General features: G+C 56.7%; 9 protein-coding genes across 9 annotated transcripts; 5 read left to right on the forward strand and 4 right to left on the reverse strand.

Annotated features, from left to right (window-relative positions):
* Positions 1–140: 140 nt before the first annotated feature.
* On the reverse strand, positions 141–2,042 carry BDY17DRAFT_335038 (uncharacterized protein; the record flags this gene model as incomplete). Its single annotated transcript, XM_033737920.1, has 4 exons — positions 141–626; positions 852–1,556; positions 1,617–1,781; positions 1,836–2,042. 4 exons carry the CDS (start codon positions 2,040–2,042, stop codon positions 351–353), a joined length of 1,353 nt encoding a protein of 450 aa, XP_033589067.1. The 3' UTR covers positions 141–350.
* A 361-nt stretch (positions 2,043–2,403) lies between these two features.
* On the forward strand, positions 2,404–2,730 carry BDY17DRAFT_324776 (uncharacterized protein; the record flags this gene model as incomplete). The annotated part of the gene is made up of 2 exons (XM_033737263.1): positions 2,404–2,451; positions 2,509–2,730. The coding sequence occupies 2 exons, from the start codon at positions 2,404–2,406 to the stop codon at positions 2,728–2,730; spliced, it is 270 nt and encodes an 89-aa protein (XP_033589068.1).
* A 684-nt stretch (positions 2,731–3,414) lies between these two features.
* On the forward strand, positions 3,415–4,015 carry BDY17DRAFT_310965 (histone acetyltransferase subunit NuA4-domain-containing protein; the record flags this gene model as incomplete). Its single annotated transcript, XM_033735490.1, has 3 exons — positions 3,415–3,644; positions 3,732–3,756; positions 3,815–4,015. The coding sequence occupies 3 exons, from the start codon at positions 3,415–3,417 to the stop codon at positions 4,013–4,015; spliced, it is 456 nt and encodes a 151-aa protein (XP_033589069.1).
* Positions 4,016–4,527: 512 nt separating this feature from the next.
* BDY17DRAFT_317165 (uncharacterized protein) lies at positions 4,528–6,334 on the forward strand (the record flags this gene model as incomplete). Its single annotated transcript, XM_033736071.1, has 3 exons — positions 4,528–4,623; positions 4,705–6,149; positions 6,205–6,334. 3 exons carry the CDS (start codon positions 4,528–4,530, stop codon positions 6,332–6,334), a joined length of 1,671 nt encoding a protein of 556 aa, XP_033589070.1.
* An 11-nt stretch (positions 6,335–6,345) lies between these two features.
* Positions 6,346–7,841, reverse strand: BDY17DRAFT_161012 (uncharacterized protein). Its single transcript, XM_033729716.1, has one exon. It carries the CDS (start codon positions 7,722–7,724, stop codon positions 6,480–6,482), a length of 1,245 nt encoding a protein of 414 aa, XP_033589071.1. The 5' UTR covers positions 7,725–7,841; the 3' UTR covers positions 6,346–6,479.
* A 118-nt stretch (positions 7,842–7,959) lies between these two features.
* BDY17DRAFT_251505 (Sec1-like protein) lies at positions 7,960–10,248 on the reverse strand (the record flags this gene model as incomplete). Its single annotated transcript, XM_033731178.1, has 3 exons — positions 7,960–9,659; positions 9,911–10,106; positions 10,162–10,248. The coding sequence occupies 3 exons, from the start codon at positions 10,246–10,248 to the stop codon at positions 7,960–7,962; spliced, it is 1,983 nt and encodes a 660-aa protein (XP_033589072.1).
* Positions 10,249–10,384: 136 nt separating this feature from the next.
* BDY17DRAFT_298630 (uncharacterized protein) lies at positions 10,385–12,279 on the forward strand. Its single transcript, XM_033733771.1, has 2 exons — positions 10,385–10,708; positions 10,768–12,279. The coding sequence occupies exons 1-2, from the start codon at positions 10,416–10,418 to the stop codon at positions 12,197–12,199; spliced, it is 1,725 nt and encodes a 574-aa protein (XP_033589073.1). The 5' UTR covers positions 10,385–10,415; the 3' UTR covers positions 12,200–12,279.
* A 764-nt stretch (positions 12,280–13,043) lies between these two features.
* BDY17DRAFT_298634 (Aldehyde/histidinol dehydrogenase) lies at positions 13,044–15,123 on the forward strand. The gene is made up of 2 exons (XM_033733772.1): positions 13,044–14,548; positions 14,608–15,123. The coding sequence occupies exons 1-2, from the start codon at positions 13,241–13,243 to the stop codon at positions 15,022–15,024; spliced, it is 1,725 nt and encodes a 574-aa protein (XP_033589074.1). The 5' UTR covers positions 13,044–13,240; the 3' UTR covers positions 15,025–15,123.
* BDY17DRAFT_298637 (U6 snRNA phosphodiesterase Usb1) lies at positions 15,124–16,220 on the reverse strand. Its single transcript, XM_033733773.1, has 2 exons — positions 15,923–16,220; positions 15,124–15,814 (listed from the first exon to the last, which is right to left on the reverse strand). The coding sequence occupies exons 1-2, from the start codon at positions 16,134–16,136 to the stop codon at positions 15,141–15,143; spliced, it is 888 nt and encodes a 295-aa protein (XP_033589075.1). The 5' UTR covers positions 16,137–16,220; the 3' UTR covers positions 15,124–15,140.
* Between the last annotated feature and the right edge of the window lie 192 nt (positions 16,221–16,412).

Consider the following 16,412-nt stretch of genomic DNA (forward strand, 5'->3'; position numbering starts at 1 on the left):
ATCTCTGGGTTGGTTGATGGGCAATGCACTCCTTTTCACTTGCTTCCATGAGCTTCATCCTTGTAACGTGCTGGGAGGTATGGCTAGACGGGCGAGACGGTCTACCGCGCGTGATCAAATTCTACAATGATCAGCTGGGGCGACGTACAGCAATCACACGAAGGCAAACATTTAACAGGTGCACACGACCAGTGACAGACAAAGTGACACGAGAAGGGAAAAGAACAAACACACGCCAGCAAACACCCTCCCATTCCCAATCTATCTCCTGCCCATCCGCCCCATCCCAAACCCCCTCCCACCCGCCATGCAGTGCAAAAACGCAAAAAAGCAAAAAAAGCAACGCTCACTTACCCCAGAGACTCGCCAGCCCGCCCGCCAGCAGCGCCAGCACCCGCCTCCTCCGCCTCCCTGTTCTTCCGCACCGCCTCCTCGCGGAAGGGCGCCAGCTTCTTCATCAGCTGCGCTTTGAGCAGCTTCTCGCGCAGGGTGCTCGCCTGGCTTGGCCCCTTGGGGACGGCCAATGGGGCGGCAACTTGGGCCTGCGCGCGAGCGAGAGCGGCGCGCTGAGCCGCGCCTTTGAAGGCGTATGACTGGGGGTGGATTAGTTTCTGTCCGGGGGTGGGCTGTCTAACGACAGGTTTGCCTCTGCAGAGGATAAGAAAGGTATGCGACGTGTTGTTTTGCTTGCCCAGGCTGGTTTGACAACAGGTATACAGAAAGGAAAGGTAGACGACCATATGGTGTGGTCTCGAGTATACAGTATTGCCATCGTGAGAGGCTATTTAGCGCTATGGCAGCGTAGCTAATGAACAGTATAAAGGAAATCGATGCAGTTAGTCGCTTCTTACCTCCACGTCACCCTCGCTCGTGTCGCGGCTGAGCCGCAGCTGCTCGGCGCGATCTCCCCGACGGCGATCGCTCGCCATCAGGTCGTCGGCGGCGAGGGAAGCGCCAACCTTGCGATTGGCGGCGGGGGAGGCGGAAGAGGAGGTGCTGGCCCGGCGGCGAGGGCTTGGCGAGTCTCTGCGGCTTCGCTTTGGGCGGGGCGAGCGGCTTCGTGTCGAGGAGCGACGGCGGTACCGTCGCGGTGGCGGAGAGTGCCCTCTGCGGGCAGGCGAGCGAGAGCGGAGACGCCTGCTGGACGGTCTCGAGGATGAGCCGCCGCTGCTGGTGTTTCTCCTCTTGCGAGGCGGCGGGGAGCGGGAGGACGAGGCGTCTCGGCGGCTACGTCTCGCGGGTGGGGAGCGCGAGCGGTGGCCATCCCGGTCGGTGGATGGAGAGCGGCGACGTCTGCCGTTCGAGGGCACGTAGGAGTCGACTCGGGGGGGAGGTCTGCGGAAGTCGTCATCGTCACGGCGGCGTCTTGGTGGTGACCTGGATCTGGAAGGGGAACGACGGAGGGGGCGACGGTTCGAATCGCGACCGCCACGTCCACCTCTGCCTCGTCCACGCTCGCTGCGTTCACGATCTCTGATGCGGTCCATCTCGCGCTCTCTCTCGAGCTCGGCTTCTTGACGTTTGATTGCTTCCTCACGTGCCTTCTCTTTCTCGGCCTGGACGTGAAGTCAGTATACAGAAGTGAGTGAGCAGCGGGGTGTTGCCATTTAGCCCACCTTCTCTTGAGTGAGCTCGGCCTTCTTTGCTTCAATCAACTCTTTCGGGATGCCTTGGGGGTTGTCTTGCCCACTGATACAGAGCTTCCAGAGGCTGAGACAGAAGGAGGGGGCGTCTTTGTCGAGGAAGCCGGTGAGCTGGATCTGCAGTTCTTTGATGTTGGGCTAGGTAGTCAGGCGTCAGCGACATCTCTCACGCATGTATGAAAGCACACTCACGAATCTCGACTCTTCAAGCTTGTTGTTCACCAGCTCGGGCACCACATCGTCGTCGTTGTTGAGGATCTTCTCAATCTCGCTTTGCGCCCACGACTTGATCAGGTGGATATTGACCTTGCGCATGTCAACCTTGACATTAAACTCGGGCGGGAACTTGGTCGTACGGAGCAGGCGTTGATCGACGTTGGTCGTCAATGCCGCCGACATCTTTGCGGTTCGCGTGTTCGGGTTTGTCTTGAGTGTGGAGAATGAGTGTGAAGGTGGGGAGAGGCGAGAGAGGAATGAAAAGAGAAAAGGAAAAGTGCGGGAGGAAAGTGTTTCAAGGCATCATGTGAGCTGCAAGTGAGATTGCATGACATGCGATCCACGCTCTTTCCTAAACATTTGAAGTTGTAGGTCAGGAAGGAACGACCCACGCTACGTCAGCCACAGATCAAGATCACCGCTGCAAAGCCACTGCGACGCGCCACAACAGACTCGGGGGAGACTCGGTGCGTTCAACATCCCTTTAACATCTGACACCTTTATAATACTGCCTTTGTACTTATCAAGCCACAGACAAGTCAAGATGCAAGTCGCCGAAGTACTTTCAGACTTGACATCACTCCAAGTGTGTGTGAGTGCCACGGTACTGCTCTCTCCGTCTTCCACTCTTTACTAATTGCCAAACCAGGACCCGCATGCCGCCCTGGAGCTGGTGTCTACGAGGCCCGATGGATACCATGCAGGCACGAACCTCACAAATGGCGATCCACAGCCTGATGACTCGGACCTACAGCGAGCCAAAGATCTGGTTGGCTTGCACGCGAGTGTCAAAATGGCCCACCGGGATGGCACCGACACGGAGCTTGAAGCAGCTCGGAGAGACGTAGAGCGAGTACTGGAAGCACTGTAGACGTCGGCGAAGTCTTTTACTCGCAGACCGGACCGTTCCATCGTCTGGATGCCCCTACTGCATGGCACCTCTCGGATTTCCCCGGCTTTGGGTGAAGTAGATCGATGAAGAACGGACCCGGTTCGAGGGAATTGAAATCCGCTCTGCCCACGGAACGGACAGGAAGGCAAACGAAAACGCCTTGCCCATGATCCACCTCACGGCATGTTCGTATGTCAGCATTTCCGGATTCTATCCCCCACACCGGGCGACGTCGAACGGCCACGGCCGTAATGTGCGCCACGGAGAGGGCCAGGAGGGCGAGCATGACGGAGGGGAGATGCATGTTGGGTGAAGGGACGGTTGAGTGTGAGAATGGAGTAGGACGGAATAGATGTGATGTATGGGAATGGAGTTCAAGAGAGGATACAGCATGATCATGCCTGGATATCTTACGGCCGTAACCACTACACGTTCCCCTTGTACCTCTCGACTATTGACAGACTAGATCTGAACGTTGTAGAAATGAGATAAAGCAGGTGAGCGTGGTGGCTGCTTCCAAACGACAAGCGGCCGCGGAGGCAGCGGACCCTCTTAGTCATCCATGCAACGCTCGTGCCTGCGCGTTTCCCTTGACTTGTCGGTATTTACATCCTCTGCATGTCTGCTCCTACGCACACTCCACCCCATTAAACAATCAGCACCATGGCCGAAAACATCCCCCCGGGCGGCCAAACAACCACAAACACCAACACCGCCGACCAACCCGGCCGGCCCTACTACGAATCCCTCCGCGCCAACCTGCGCCAAATCCTGGAGAAGAAACGCAAGCTCGACGAGCAGCTGGCGGCAGTGGAGGACCAGATCTTCAAGAACGAAGGCAGCTATCTGGAAGAGACGTCCAACTCGGGGAATATTGTGCGGGGGTTTGATGGGTGGGTGAAGGGGGTGCAGGTTGGGGGACGCGGGCCGGTCGACGATAGACGGAGGGGACGGGTGAGGGATGATGATCGCGTGTTTAGTCGGAGCTCGGTGGGGTGGATGCGGGTGGGTGTTTTTCTCGGTCTCTCGGGGATGATGGGGACATGCTGATGTGATTTTACAGGCACAGGAGGGATCCGATTCCAATCCCACGTCGCATGCGCCTACGCCTACGGGCTCTTTTGCGCCGCAGCTGAGTACGCGGGATTCAGGGACGGGGAGTGCGGCTCGCTCGCATAATAAGAAGAAGAGACCGAATGATCGGGAGGAGGACGAGGATGGGAAAGCTACGAAGAGAGGCAAAATCAGCTACGCGCGGGAGTAGTAGATTTTCATGACGGGGCTGTCAATGAAGCGTTCAAAGCGAGGAGTTTCAAACGGTTATGCGTGACTGCATTGATTCATGAGAGTCTGCGAGGCGAACAGGACAGTGGGACTTGGTGTTTACTTCTGGTGGATGTGATGAGATGCTCAATGCACGCGCGAATCGACTTCAAACTAGAAGGCCATACTCACATAAAGCTCACGCCAGACTTTGTGACATTCGAGGTTTCAGCATCTCATCCTGTTGGCAATGAGCACAGCCAAAGCATGGTGACGAGGATTGATATCACGTGACTACACTGGAAGTCAAGCCGAACTCCGGCGGCTTGCACATCGAATGCTCATTCCGGAAGGTGGTATTTCTTACATCACCAACCGACAGGGAATCGCGTTGCGTTATCGGCGAACATCCCCCCATTCCCATTCCCACTATGTAAGTTGCGGAGTTCGAGCTTCTCTTCTCTTCCCTCTCTCTCTATCTTTCCTTCATCCTCTTCCTCCCTCACTTTCAACATGCAGCATTCAGAGAAAGGCGGCTTCGAGCTGCCCGCTCCAGTGCCTCAAGCTACACGAAAGACCGGCGTGCCCAAATGGCTCCGATACTGCCTCGTCCCTCTCCTAGCCCTTGCCTTCTTCTTCCGACTCACCCTCCTGGGCATTGGTCTGCACAGCAGCCACCAACATGAAAAGACCATCGCCTCCTTCAAGTCGCAGTGTGCGCAGCCCGACCCTCTCTTCCCTTCGTCTAAAAATGAACGTCTCGAGGATATGTACGAATACCTCTCCACGAAAGAGTTCAGGAAGGAGAGCATCGAGCGGCACTCCAAGGCAGTGCAGATCCCCACGCAGAGCTACGATGATATGGGAGCCGTTGGCGAGGATTCGCGGTGGGATGTGATGTTTGACTTCCAGAAGTACCTGAAAGAGACGTTTCCCAAGGTGCACAAGCACCTGAACCCTGAGGTGGTGAATACCCATGGCTTGCTGTACACCTATGAAGGCTCCGACAAGAGTCTGAAACCATTGCTCTTGATGGCGCACCAAGATGTCGTGCCGGTGCCCAATGCTACCATCGACGCCTGGACGCACCCGCCGTTCAGTGGACACTACGATGGCACGTTCATCTGGGGCCGAGGCGCAAGCGACTGCAAGAACCAGCTCGTTGCGATCATGGAGGCCATGGAACTGTTTGTGGAAGCCGGGTTTGAGCCGAAGAGGACGATCGTCTTATCTTTTGGCTTCGACGAAGAGATCAGTGGAGGGCGTGGAGCCAAGAATCTCGCTGCTTTCCTTTTCAAACGGTACGGCAAGGACGGCTTGGCGGCACTGGTCGATGAGGGCTCCCAGTTCCAGAAAGCCTGGGGCTCTACGTTTGCCCCCGTCGGTTCGGGCGAGAAGGGCTACACGGACGTCCACATCACCGTTCGCATGCCCGGTGGCCACTCCTCCGTCCCCGTCGCTCACACAAGCATTGGCGTGCTTTCGGAGCTCATCACCAAGATTGAAGCAGAGCAATACCCAACCTACCTCACCGATGACAATCCTTACTACGGCCAGCTCAAATGCGGCGCCGCGCACAGCCCCGATTTCCCCGACAAATTGAAGGAGCTACTCGGCAGCCACAAATCGCGAACCTGCAAGGCCAAGCCCGACCACCTGGCACTTGAAGCGGCAAAGCAAGGCCGACGCATCCAATACCTGATGCAAACTTCTCAGGCCGTGGACGTGATCGACGGCGGTGTCAAAACCAACGCCCTCCCCGAGCGCGTGTCCGTCACCATCAACCACCGCATCAACATCGGCGACAAGCCAGAGACGGTTTGGAAGCGCATAACCGCGCTGTCCAAAGAAGTTGCGGAGAAGCACGATTTGGATCTGCACGCTTTCGACGGGGTGGAGGAGAAACCCAACTCCATCAGCCTGTGGGCCTCGCCGGGCTCTCTGCAAGTTGCGCCCGTAACGCCCACGAACCTCGACAAGAACACTCCCTTCCGTGTCCTGGCTGGTTCGACTCGTGCTGTATACGGCGAGGAGATTATCGTCTCGCCGGGCATGACGACTGGCAATACGGACACGAGGTATTACTGGGATTTGACGAAGCATATCTTCCGCTTCGGCCCGGGCTATGATCCTGAGTAAGTTGTGGTGCCCTGACTTTGACTTGACGGAATCTATGCTAACGCTACACAGATTCGATTCGGGCAATCTGAACAACATCCACACTGTCGATGAGCATGTTAGCGTGGCCAATCATATCGGCATGGTGAAGTGGTTCACGACCTTTGTCAGGAACATGGACGCCGCGGATTTGGAGGACTGATGAACAGATGAATGCGCGCGAGAATTGAATAGAAGATTGTGCGATCAGCACAAGTCAAAAAGCACTTCATCTAGCATTCTCATCCTATCCACCGCGTTGATCTGTCGACCACCACCCTCGTAATCACTCGAAGCTCGTCTGAAACTCACAACTGCGCCGCCATCGCCTCCCGCCAAATCGCATCCGCCGCCACAACAGTACTCACGCTCCCATCCCTCTTAATCGGCCCGCGTTCCCCCTTCATAAACACCACCCCCTCCTCCCCCTCCAAAAACCCCACCCCAAACGCCCGTCGAATCCTCTCCTGCATATCCCCCGCCGTCAACGCCCCCTTCCTCTGCTCCTCCTCAAACAGCAGCAAAAACGCCAAATGCGCCAACAACCTCCCCCCCTCCATCCCCTGCACCTTGCGCAAAAAATTCCGCACCTCGGTCTCCACGCCCGCCACATATTCTGCATCAGGGATATCGCGGCGGATGCGATCGAGGCGGTCCGCAGCGCACTCGACGAAGGCTTCGAAGTGGTTTTCGTAGGCGCCGGTGGGGCGCACGATGGGTTTGGGCTTCGCGGCGCGGTTCGTGGCGGGATTCACCCAGAAGAAGTTTGCGCGGATGACGGCGCGCCAGACGAGGAGGCGCAGCGTGCGAGGCCAGTCTTCTTGCTTGTGGATTTTGTTGTCGTCGACTACTGCTCCGGGAAGGGTGAGTTCGGGGTAGCGTTGCATCGTTAGGTGGTGGATTGCGAGCTGCCGGGTTTGCGCGCTGAGGTTGCGATAGGGCTGGGTGGTTTGGGCGTAGAACCAGTTGGCCACGTTTTGGTGTTTGGTGCAGATGTGTAGGTTGGGGGTTTGGGTTCCGTCGGGGGCGGTGCGGAGGTAGATGTCGCCTACGATTGAGTCGGAGGTGGAGGGGTCGGGGCCCCATTCGGTTGCGCTGCGGTATTGTGAGGTTGAGGTCGAGGGTTTGGGTGCTGCTGCTGTGTCGGTGTTGTCGGCCCAGCCATATTCGTGGTCGCTTGAGGTGCTCGCTGCGCCGTTTGTTGTGAGGGTCGTTGCAGCTTCGGCTGGGACTGAGACCGGCAGTGAAGGAGAGGACGGCGCTTCAGATGCGTGCTCGAGACCGTTGAGCGTGAGTTTGGCCGTCTCGGAAGTGAGCAGATCGACACCGCCAGGCTTGACATCTTCCGCTAGATCTTCATCGTCGTTGACTTCTCCATCATCGTGGCCGTTCACCTCAGCGTCTCCGTTCTGAACTGCTCCCTCTTCATTGTTGGCCCCTCGACGACCCCTCCTGCCTCGCTTCTTCTTGCGCTTCCCGTAATTGCCGTTGGCGGTTGGCATCAGTTCTGCTCCGGGGACTTCGCGCCCGTCGATGCCCTTTCTCTCACTCATGTTGGAGTTTGGAGGTGGTGTGGTGTGAGGATGTTCAAGCTCAGAGAAGTGAACAGGTAAGAACCAAGAACGAAAATTTGAAAGAGAGATGAAGAAGTGCGGAAATTGAATGACGGTGTTTGTGTAACACAACACGCACACGTGACGTTGCGCTCCTTCCTCATTCAGTGAGATTTGTCAAAGTCACAAACAAAACGTCATGTCATTTCACTCACAGCAGTCGTTCACACCCATTTCACTCGCCAAACCGCTTCTTCTCCGTAGCCACACCCATAGCCTTCTTCCCATTCACGATACCCGTAGTGGCAATCACCAATTTCCTGCCACTACTCTCCTCCAATTGTTTGCTCACGAACCTCACCGCCGCAATCTCCGCATACGTCACTCCTCCTAGGAAGAAGACGATGTTCACTTTCGGGCCTTCCTTGTTGCCTCTCAGCGTTTTCCGCGCATTCGAAGCATCGGCATCACTGCCCTTCTGCGACACATCGACTGTCGCGCCCCGGATCCGCGCCAGTGTGTCTTCGAAGCCCTTCCAGCCTGTTCCTGTCGGAGCGGCATTTGACTTCCCTGGGTTTGCCAAGCCGTACAACTGCGCTTTCTGGAAGATGCATTGCAGCAAGCGAATGCTGAGTGGAGCATAGCCGCTGAAAACGTAGGCGATGTCATCTGGCTCGGCTTCTTTCGCTTCGTCGGTCCAGAGAATGAGGTTCTTTCGCACGGTGTTCCAGTCGGTGGCTGTTTGGCCTGCAGAGCCGGAGATGGGGTTGAGGTAGCCGCGATGACTTTCTCGGGGTACGAGGAGGCCCATGGTTTCCAGATTGGACAGGGTGATCATGTGTTGGAAGCCATAGGCATTGAGAATCTGGCGTTTGAAGCTGTCCAGCTCGCGGAGTCGAAGGCCGTTGCTGAGACAGCTTTCGAGACATAACAGTCTCAAAACCGTCTGGAGCGGAGCGTCTCGCGCAATCAGTTCTTCAATGTTATCGTGCAGGCTGCTCCCGTCGCTACCGGCTAATAGGTTTTGCTGGACCTCTAGCATTGAGGAGAAGGTGTCGTTCCGCGTGAGTTTCAGAATCTCTTCTGCGAGATTCGTATGGACCAGCAGGCTTTCCTTCTCCGCTTGATATGTGGGCAGTCTCGACACCACTTGGCGGAGGTCTGCAATAGATTGCTGGTTGGTCTGCATATTCTCCTGGTCTGACTGCAATCTCTGTGCATTCTGACTGAGCGTAGGTCCAATGATGGAGAAATTGACGTCGCGCAAAGACGGGTACATCTTGTCCTTGCTGTCCAGCTGCACCTTGCGTTTCGTTGCGGTGGTAGCAGACTGTGCTACACCACCTTGCGTTTGAGGCGCTGCTGTTCCACTCAATACAGTCGAGTCGACCTCCGCTTGATTGCTGCTGATGCCGAAGTTCTCATCAATCAGACCCTCATAAGTAAGTTGGGTAGAGAGGACGGTAAGGAAGTCGACTTCTCTGTCCACGATGACCAAATTCTCGATCAACGAGCTGGGCGTCATGCCGAACGAGGCGAGGTACGAAGCGTTGGGATCGGAAGATGCATTGACGTCCTCTTCACTGCGCATACGCCGAAGTAGATCGGCCAATCGCTTTGCATTGTCGCCTTTGCCCAGGATTCTTGGAAACAGACCGTACTGCTTCTGAAGCAGCATCAAGGCATTCGCGGACGTGAAGACTGACGTGGGGTCTTTTCGTAGGTACAGATCGCTGAACGAGTCGTCAAGCTCAAGGGACAGGACATCTTGCTCGAGTGGAGTAAAGTGGAGAGGGAACTCTAAAATGTTCACCTCGCCGAGAACGCCAGCTTCCTCGAGGACCATGTTGCTGACTAGTGTCCGCCGAGGTGTCAAGATGAGGCTGAAATCGTGGTCGACATTGCTCTCGGTTCGGACGAGCTTGATTTGCTCTGCTTTTGTCAGCGTCTTCCATGATCTTCGCTCGAATCAGAACGCCAGAAATGGATGTGAGCACGTAATGATGGCGCTGAGCATGATGTAACGAGACACGCCAGGCTATGATCATGCTAAAGATGCAAAAGTAGTTTGCTATCGGGATCAAGACTGAATACAAAGGGTGGAAGAGGACAAGCCAGACCTAGGTACTCTACTTTAAGATCCCCAAGAAGAAGACTAAATGCAATGAAAACGTGACATGACATACCGGCTACCGTTCGAATGGTCCTGGCCTTCTCGCCGCGAACGAGGAAGACGACATTGCGTTGGCTGCTGTCGACATTGTGATTTTCCAGGAAGAAAATCTTGTCGACGCCGTATTCTTGTAGGGTGCTGAACTTGACAAAGAGACCAATGGTGCCTGCGAGGGATCGCTCGATGACGAGGTTCTTCTTGCCTCGAACCTACATGTCGTTAGTCTTCGAAAGGAATAGATCGGTGGTTTTCTAGCAAACTTACGCTTTCCAGCAGCAGCAGGAGGTCTCTCCGGGCCTTGTCCGTGATATCCTGTGTGTTGATGGCCTTGGCGGCCGTATGGACGGCCATCACATACTTTCGTTGGTACGTTGTAGAAGAGAGGACGACAGAGGTGAAGTGGTTGGCGGCTCCGCATTTCTCTTGGCGCCGCCGGAGCTGTCAAAAGTTTGAGTCAACTTTTGTGAGTCGAGGCTGCGAATTGACCCAAACAACCATTGCATTCACCACCTCCTTGCATGAAACCCTTTGCTCGCCTGCGTTGGTGTGTTTCGCGACCTACACTCCGCTCAATCCCTTCCCGTCTCCCACCACCTCGCTGCACTGCTCTACACCAACGCCTACGAAACTACACCACCGAGAACACCGAAGACGAGATGGGCAAAGACAAGGACAAGGAGAAGAGCAACTTCCAGCTCAAGGTGCCCAAGGGGACCAAGGACTGGGAGGGCAAGGACATGGTGATTCGCGACAAGATCTTTGGCGCCATCACCGAGGTCTTCAAACGCCACGGCGCGGTGACAATAGACACGTGAGTCCATGGCTTGATGTCTTGTTCGCCGGGAGCCATCGCTAACAATGCCTTCGCAGACCCGTGTTTGAGCTCAAAGAGATTCTCTCCGGCAAGTATGGCGAGGACAGCAAGCTCATCTACGACCTCGCAGACCAAGGCGGCGAGCTTTGTTCCCTCCGATACGACCTCACAGTCCCCTTTGCGCGATGGCTGGCGATGAATTCGAGCGTACAAAGCATCAAGCGATACCACATCGCAAAAGTCTACCGGCGAGATCAACCTGCGATGACGAAAGGGAGGATGCGAGAATTCTACCAGTGCGACTTCGACATTGCCGGCGTGTACGATCCCATGCTCCCCGATGCCGAGATTATTCGCATCACGTGTGAGATTTTCGAGGCGCTGGGATGGCATGGGCGATACACCATCAAGATCAACCACCGCAAGATATTGGATGGCATATTCCAGGTGTGCGGCGTACCGACAGACAAACTGCGCACAATCTCATCGGCCGTTGACAAGCTGGATAAGACGCCATGGGAAGAAGTACGGCGAGAGATGACGGAGGAGAAAGGGCTAGACCCCGAGGTTGCAGATCGGATAGGAGAGTTTGTCGTACAAAAAGGTGGCCGACCACTTCTCGACAACCTGCGACAAAACCAACAGCTCCAATCGAACGAATCCGCAAAAGCCGGTTTGGCTGACATGGACCTCCTCTTCACATACCTCCAATCCTTCTCCGTCCTGGACAGAGTCTCCCTAGACATGTCGCTCGCACGAGGACTCGACTACTATACCGGCGTCATCTACGAAGTCATCACCGAAGGCTCCGCACCGCAAACGCGCGAAGGGCAGAAAGTGCAGCAAGCCGCCAAGAAAGAATCCAAATCCAGCAAGCACGATGGCGAAGAAGACCGAAGTAACGACCCGAGCGTCGGCGTCGGCTCAGTAGCAGCCGGCGGCCGCTACGACAATCTCGTCAGCATGTTCAGCGGCAAGCAGCAGATCCCGTGCGTCGGCATCTCCTTCGGCGTCGATCGCATCTTCTCCATCACCAAGCAACGCCTCAACGCCGACGCCTCCTCCATCCCCATCCGCACCAACGAAGTGGACGTGTACGTCATGGCGTTCGGCGGCAAAGGGTTCGACGGCTTGCTCCCACAGCGCATGGAAGTCGCGAAGCGGTTATGGGACGCGGGCATCAAGGCCGAGTTTAGCTGGAAGGTGAAGCCCAAGCTTCCCGCGCAGTTCAAAGCGGCGGAAGTCAATGGGGTGCCATTCGCGCTGATTCTGGGCGAGGACGAGCTGGCTGCGGGCAAGTGTAAGATTAAGGAGATGGGGTTGGCAGATGGGCATCCGGAGAAGGAGGGGGTGATGATTGAGATGGCGGATTTGGAGACGGAGGTCAAGGAGAGGCTGGGCAGGCAGGGCGGTTCGCCGGCGGGAGTGGCGAATGGGGTTGCGGGCATGAGCTTGGAGGAGGCGAGAGATGCTCCTAAGACGAGCTGAGTGCGGTCGTTTCGCGGTTAGAGATGAAATGTAGAGCTACGATGCCGGTGCTGCATGCATTAACGCTGGCTCATTGAAGCCCTCACGAAGTTTCCTTCCCACTACTCTGAAGATACGCATCACACCAATACCCCATCGTCCATCTGCATTCGAACTTCTCCCAGCCTGAGAGCGTATTGTCTTTACGTTTTCTGCGGGAAGATAGCTACGTATTAGCAGATGGCAGAGAGGGTAGACGATGGGGAGACTGTATACTGTTGACGGAGCGATGCTGGAGTGAGGAGGTTATCCGTCCCGTCGGCGGGAACGGGCAGTGTCGAGCTAATTGCTGTCGTGGCCAAGGCGAGAAGGAAAGTGCTGAGGTAGATGATGAGTTGCATTGTGTTTGCTTTGCGATGAGTATGGCTGTGGTTTGATTGGGGATGATGGAGGAGGGAAAATGAGTGAAGTAGGACGGACATATGAGCGATAGTAATACGGCTGACGAGCGAATTTTGTGTAGAACACCTGCCCACACTGAGTGGCATGTTTGGCTGCCTTTTCATCCTTACGGTGATGACATTTGAGTGCAGTTTACAGGCCTCTTGTTGATTTCGACGCGGAAAGCGTTACCCTGCGATTTCCATGGCGCGTGAGGTTGGGCCGCTCGCAGAAAACGGGAGGTCAACATCTTCCTCGTATGTCGGGATGGAGGGGCATTACACGTCTGGACGTTTGTATACAGTAGCGTTTCATCGTGGTAGATGGGTGGAATGAGGCCGAGGAGAGAAGTGAGGTGGAGCTGCATCGACATCCCCGGATCAGCTCCCTTGCCCCTCGGCTATCCCTCTCCAATCGGGCAAGCATTAGCGCGGGCGGCGTGGAAAGCTCTCCGCGATTAAGCCGAGCTCGACGGTGTCAGCCAGAGCAAGTGTCGCTGCTTTTTCGCCAATACACCTCCAGCCTGCTCTGGACCCGATCCATTTTCTTCCATTCTTTCCAGGAGTGTACGACGCAAGTTGGGTGGCATCAGAGTGATTGGTAAAGAGAACAAGCTGCGCCATGGCATTTCGACGGGCCCTGTCCACCAGAACCCTCCAGAGCCTCACCACTCGTCCGGTCGTCGCCCGAGCGTGCCGCATCATGCCTCAAGCAAACAACAGCCGCGAAACGGCCGTCAGGCGCCTGCATGCCACCACCTCGCAGCTGCAGCCTGCCGCGACCACCACCGCCGCCACCTCGCCCCAGGAATACCCCACCTCCCACGAGCCCATCAGCAAGCCCCTCGATACCCAGAACTTCATCAATAACAAGCTCGAGGCGTCGTCGGGCTCGCAATGGATCGATCTGTACGATCCCGCCACCGCCAACCTCGTCACGCGCGTGCCGCAGTCGACGGATGAAGAGATGACCCGCGCCGTGGATGCGGCCGAGAAGGCTTTCCACAGCTGGAAGGCGACGAGCGTCATGGCCCGCCAGCAGATCATGTTCAAATACGTCAGCCTGATCAAGGAAAACCACGACCGCTTGGCGGCGTCCATCACCCTCGAGCAGGGCAAGACGTTCGCCGATGCGAAGGGTGACGTTCTCCGCGGCCTGCAGGTTGCCGAGACCGCTTGCGGCATCACCACGCAGCTCCCCGGCCAAGTGCTGGAGGTCGCGAAGGACATGGAGACCAGGAGCTACCGCGAGCCCATTGGTGTCGTGGCGGCCATCTGCCCCTTCAACTTCCCCGCCATGATTCCGCTCTGGACCATCCCCGTCGCCACCATCACCGGCAACACCTGCATCATCAAGCCCTCTGAGCGCGACCCTGGCGCGGCCATGATCCTCGCCGAGCTCGCTGAGAAGGCCGGCTTCCCGCCCGGCGTCGTCAACATCATCCACGGCTCCGCCAAGACGGTCGACTTCATCCTCGACGAGCCGCGCATCAAGGCCGTCAGCTTCGTCGGCAGCAACAAGGCCGGCGAGTACATCTACCAGCGCGCCTCCGCCAACGGCAAGCGCGTGCAGGCCAACTTGGGCGCCAAGAACCACGCCGCCGTCCTGCCCGATTGCAACAAGAACCACGCGCTCAACGCTATTGCTGGTGCCGCTTTCGGTGCTGCTGGACAGCGCTGCATGGCTCTCTCGACGCTTGTCTTCGTCGGTAAGACAAAGGACTGGGCGCCGGAGATTGCCGAGCGTGCGAAGAACCTCAGCATGAACGGTGGGTTCGAGGAGGGCGCCGATCTCGGCCCCGTCATCAGCCCGGAGTCCAAGCAGCGCATTGAGGATCTCATTGCCTCTGCGGAGAAGGAGGGCGCGACGATCGTCATGGACGGCCGCGGCCAGAAGCCCAAGGACCCGAAGTACGCCAAGGGCAACTGGGTGAGTAGAAGACAAATCCCACCTCGCAGTCACGGCTGGGTAAACTAATTCTGCTCTAGGTCGGCCCCACCATCATCGCCAACGTCACCAAAGACATGCGCTGCTACCGCGAAGAAATCTTCGGCCCCGTGCTCGTCTGCCTGAACGTGGAGACGCTCGACGAAGCCATCGAGCTCATCAACGACAACGAGTACGGCAACGGCGTGGCCATCTTCACCTCGTCGGGCGCGACGGCCGGCCGCTTCCAGAAGGAAATCCAGCCCGGCCAGGTGGGCATCAACGTGCCCATCCCCGTCCCCTTGCCCATGTTCTCCTTCACCGGCAACAAGAAGAGCATTGCGGGGGGTGGCGCGAACACCTTTTACGGCAAGCCCGGCTTGGACTTCTACACGCAGCAGAAGACGGTGACGAGTTATTGGCGCAGTGAGGATGCGATTGAGTCGAGGGCGAGTGTGACTATGCCGACGCAGTCGTAGGGGGGTTGTTTGATGATTTCGTGGGGGGGAAAAGCTCAGAATGTAACTTACGGGTCTCTTGTAACTATGTTCATGAGGCGTAGAAATGGATTACGGGCTCAAAAACGTCGTGAATTTCATGCGTCTATGTTTGATCGTCTGCGCGCCCTGAGTGGGATGAAATGCACATCCTGCCCGATGCGGATCTTGACTTGGTCGAAGTGAATCTGCAGCGAGGCGAGCACGTCCAGTAACTGCTGCGGCACAGCTCCCTGCCCTTCGATGGGAATCCCCATGTGCTTCGCCTGGCCGGGTCCCGGGCCTGTCGATAATGCTGGCGCCTGCAGCGACCAGGCAATACTGATGTGGAACTTGCCCTCCACTCCGGGCGTCTTCGTACTCTGGCCGTCGCCGTTCTCATCGTGATCATGATAAAGCAGCGGCTGATCAAACCCCTCCGCTACGGAATTGCAAATCGCAAGGACCTTCGTCATCTCACTGTCACCGCCCTGCAAACATCGCAGAACAAGGAACCAACGCGCGCCGCTTTCGTTAGGATGCCATGTGAGGTCGCCTAGCCGAGCGGAGAATTGGGAGATGTTGCTGCTGCTGATGGTGTTGCGGAGGTGGGTGAGGAAGGGGTCCTTTTGCGGGGTTTTGAGGGTTAGAGGCCGGGAGAGGGAGATGTGCAGGGGTTGGGGGGCTCCTAGGGGGGTTTGGAGGAGGCTGTGGATTTGGTGCTGCGGGGTGGTTTGTTGTAGGTGGGTGAGGAGGTTGTGAAGATGTGCTGCTTCCTTCGATTGGGGATGCCCTCGGGGGTTGGATTAGCTACGTTGGATGCAAGGATGATCATATTGCCTTGTCTTGAGTGAGGTATGAGATGGAAAGAGGAGATGGTGAAAATACAAGCTTCACTTACACTCCAGGTACACATGGCTCGGCCAGTTGCCCTCAACGTGCGGCGTGATCCTCTGCCGGCCGCCATGCAGCGAGGGATCATCGCGCACACTCCCCCTCACCGCGGAGGAATACTGGTCGAGGAAGCTGGCGGGAAGGGGAGGGAGGGCTGCTGCCTCATCCTCTCCTCGGCCCTCTTCGGATTCGGAGGAGTCGGAGTAGTCGACTAGCCGCATGAACGATGCATGGACATGCGGCAGGTGCGGATGCTATTTTTGCTGCGAAAGTTTTATTATTTCTCCCCTTTTCAGCATGGAGGTGGAGGAGGCATGGATGGATTAATGAATGACGTGTGACGTCTTGGCCCGGGTGCAGCTGTTGGCTCGTGCGAACGCTGTGGGTTGCCGAAGACCTCTTTCGATCGGAAAGTTGAACAGCGTGCCATCTCGGTGATTCGTGTATAACAATGTACCGAGACAGATCGTTCGGAACGGCGATAGCACTCGGCTGAG

The sequence above is a fragment of the Neohortaea acidophila genome (genome assembly GCF_010093505.1).
Source record: "Neohortaea acidophila strain CBS 113389 unplaced genomic scaffold BDY17scaffold_6, whole genome shotgun sequence".
Taxonomy (NCBI): domain Eukaryota; kingdom Fungi; phylum Ascomycota; class Dothideomycetes; order Mycosphaerellales; family Teratosphaeriaceae; genus Neohortaea; species Neohortaea acidophila.

Bases quoted from the DNA above. Each gene is read 5' to 3' on its own strand.
- BDY17DRAFT_161012 (XM_033729716.1), bottom strand. From the start codon at position 7,724: ATGAGTGAGAGAAAGGGCATCGACGGGCGCGAAGTCCCCGGAGCAGAA.
- BDY17DRAFT_298630 (XM_033733771.1), top strand. From the start codon at position 10,416: ATGAAACCCTTTGCTCGCCTGCGTTGGTGTGTTTCGCGACCTACACTC. The intron at 10,709-10,767 runs GTGAGTCCATGG...ATGCCTTCGCAG, and splicing joins GGCGCGGTGACAATAGACAC to ACCCGTGTTTGAGCTCAAAG.
- BDY17DRAFT_298634 (XM_033733772.1), top strand. From the start codon at position 13,241: ATGGCATTTCGACGGGCCCTGTCCACCAGAACCCTCCAGAGCCTCACC. The intron at 14,549-14,607 runs GTGAGTAGAAGA...ATTCTGCTCTAG, and splicing joins AGTACGCCAAGGGCAACTGG to GTCGGCCCCACCATCATCGC.
- BDY17DRAFT_298637 (XM_033733773.1), bottom strand. From the start codon at position 16,136: ATGCGGCTAGTCGACTACTCCGACTCCTCCGAATCCGAAGAGGGCCGA. The intron at 15,815-15,922 runs GTAAGTGAAGCT...CCAACCCCCGAG, and splicing joins GAGCCATGTGTACCTGGAGT to GGCATCCCCAATCGAAGGAA.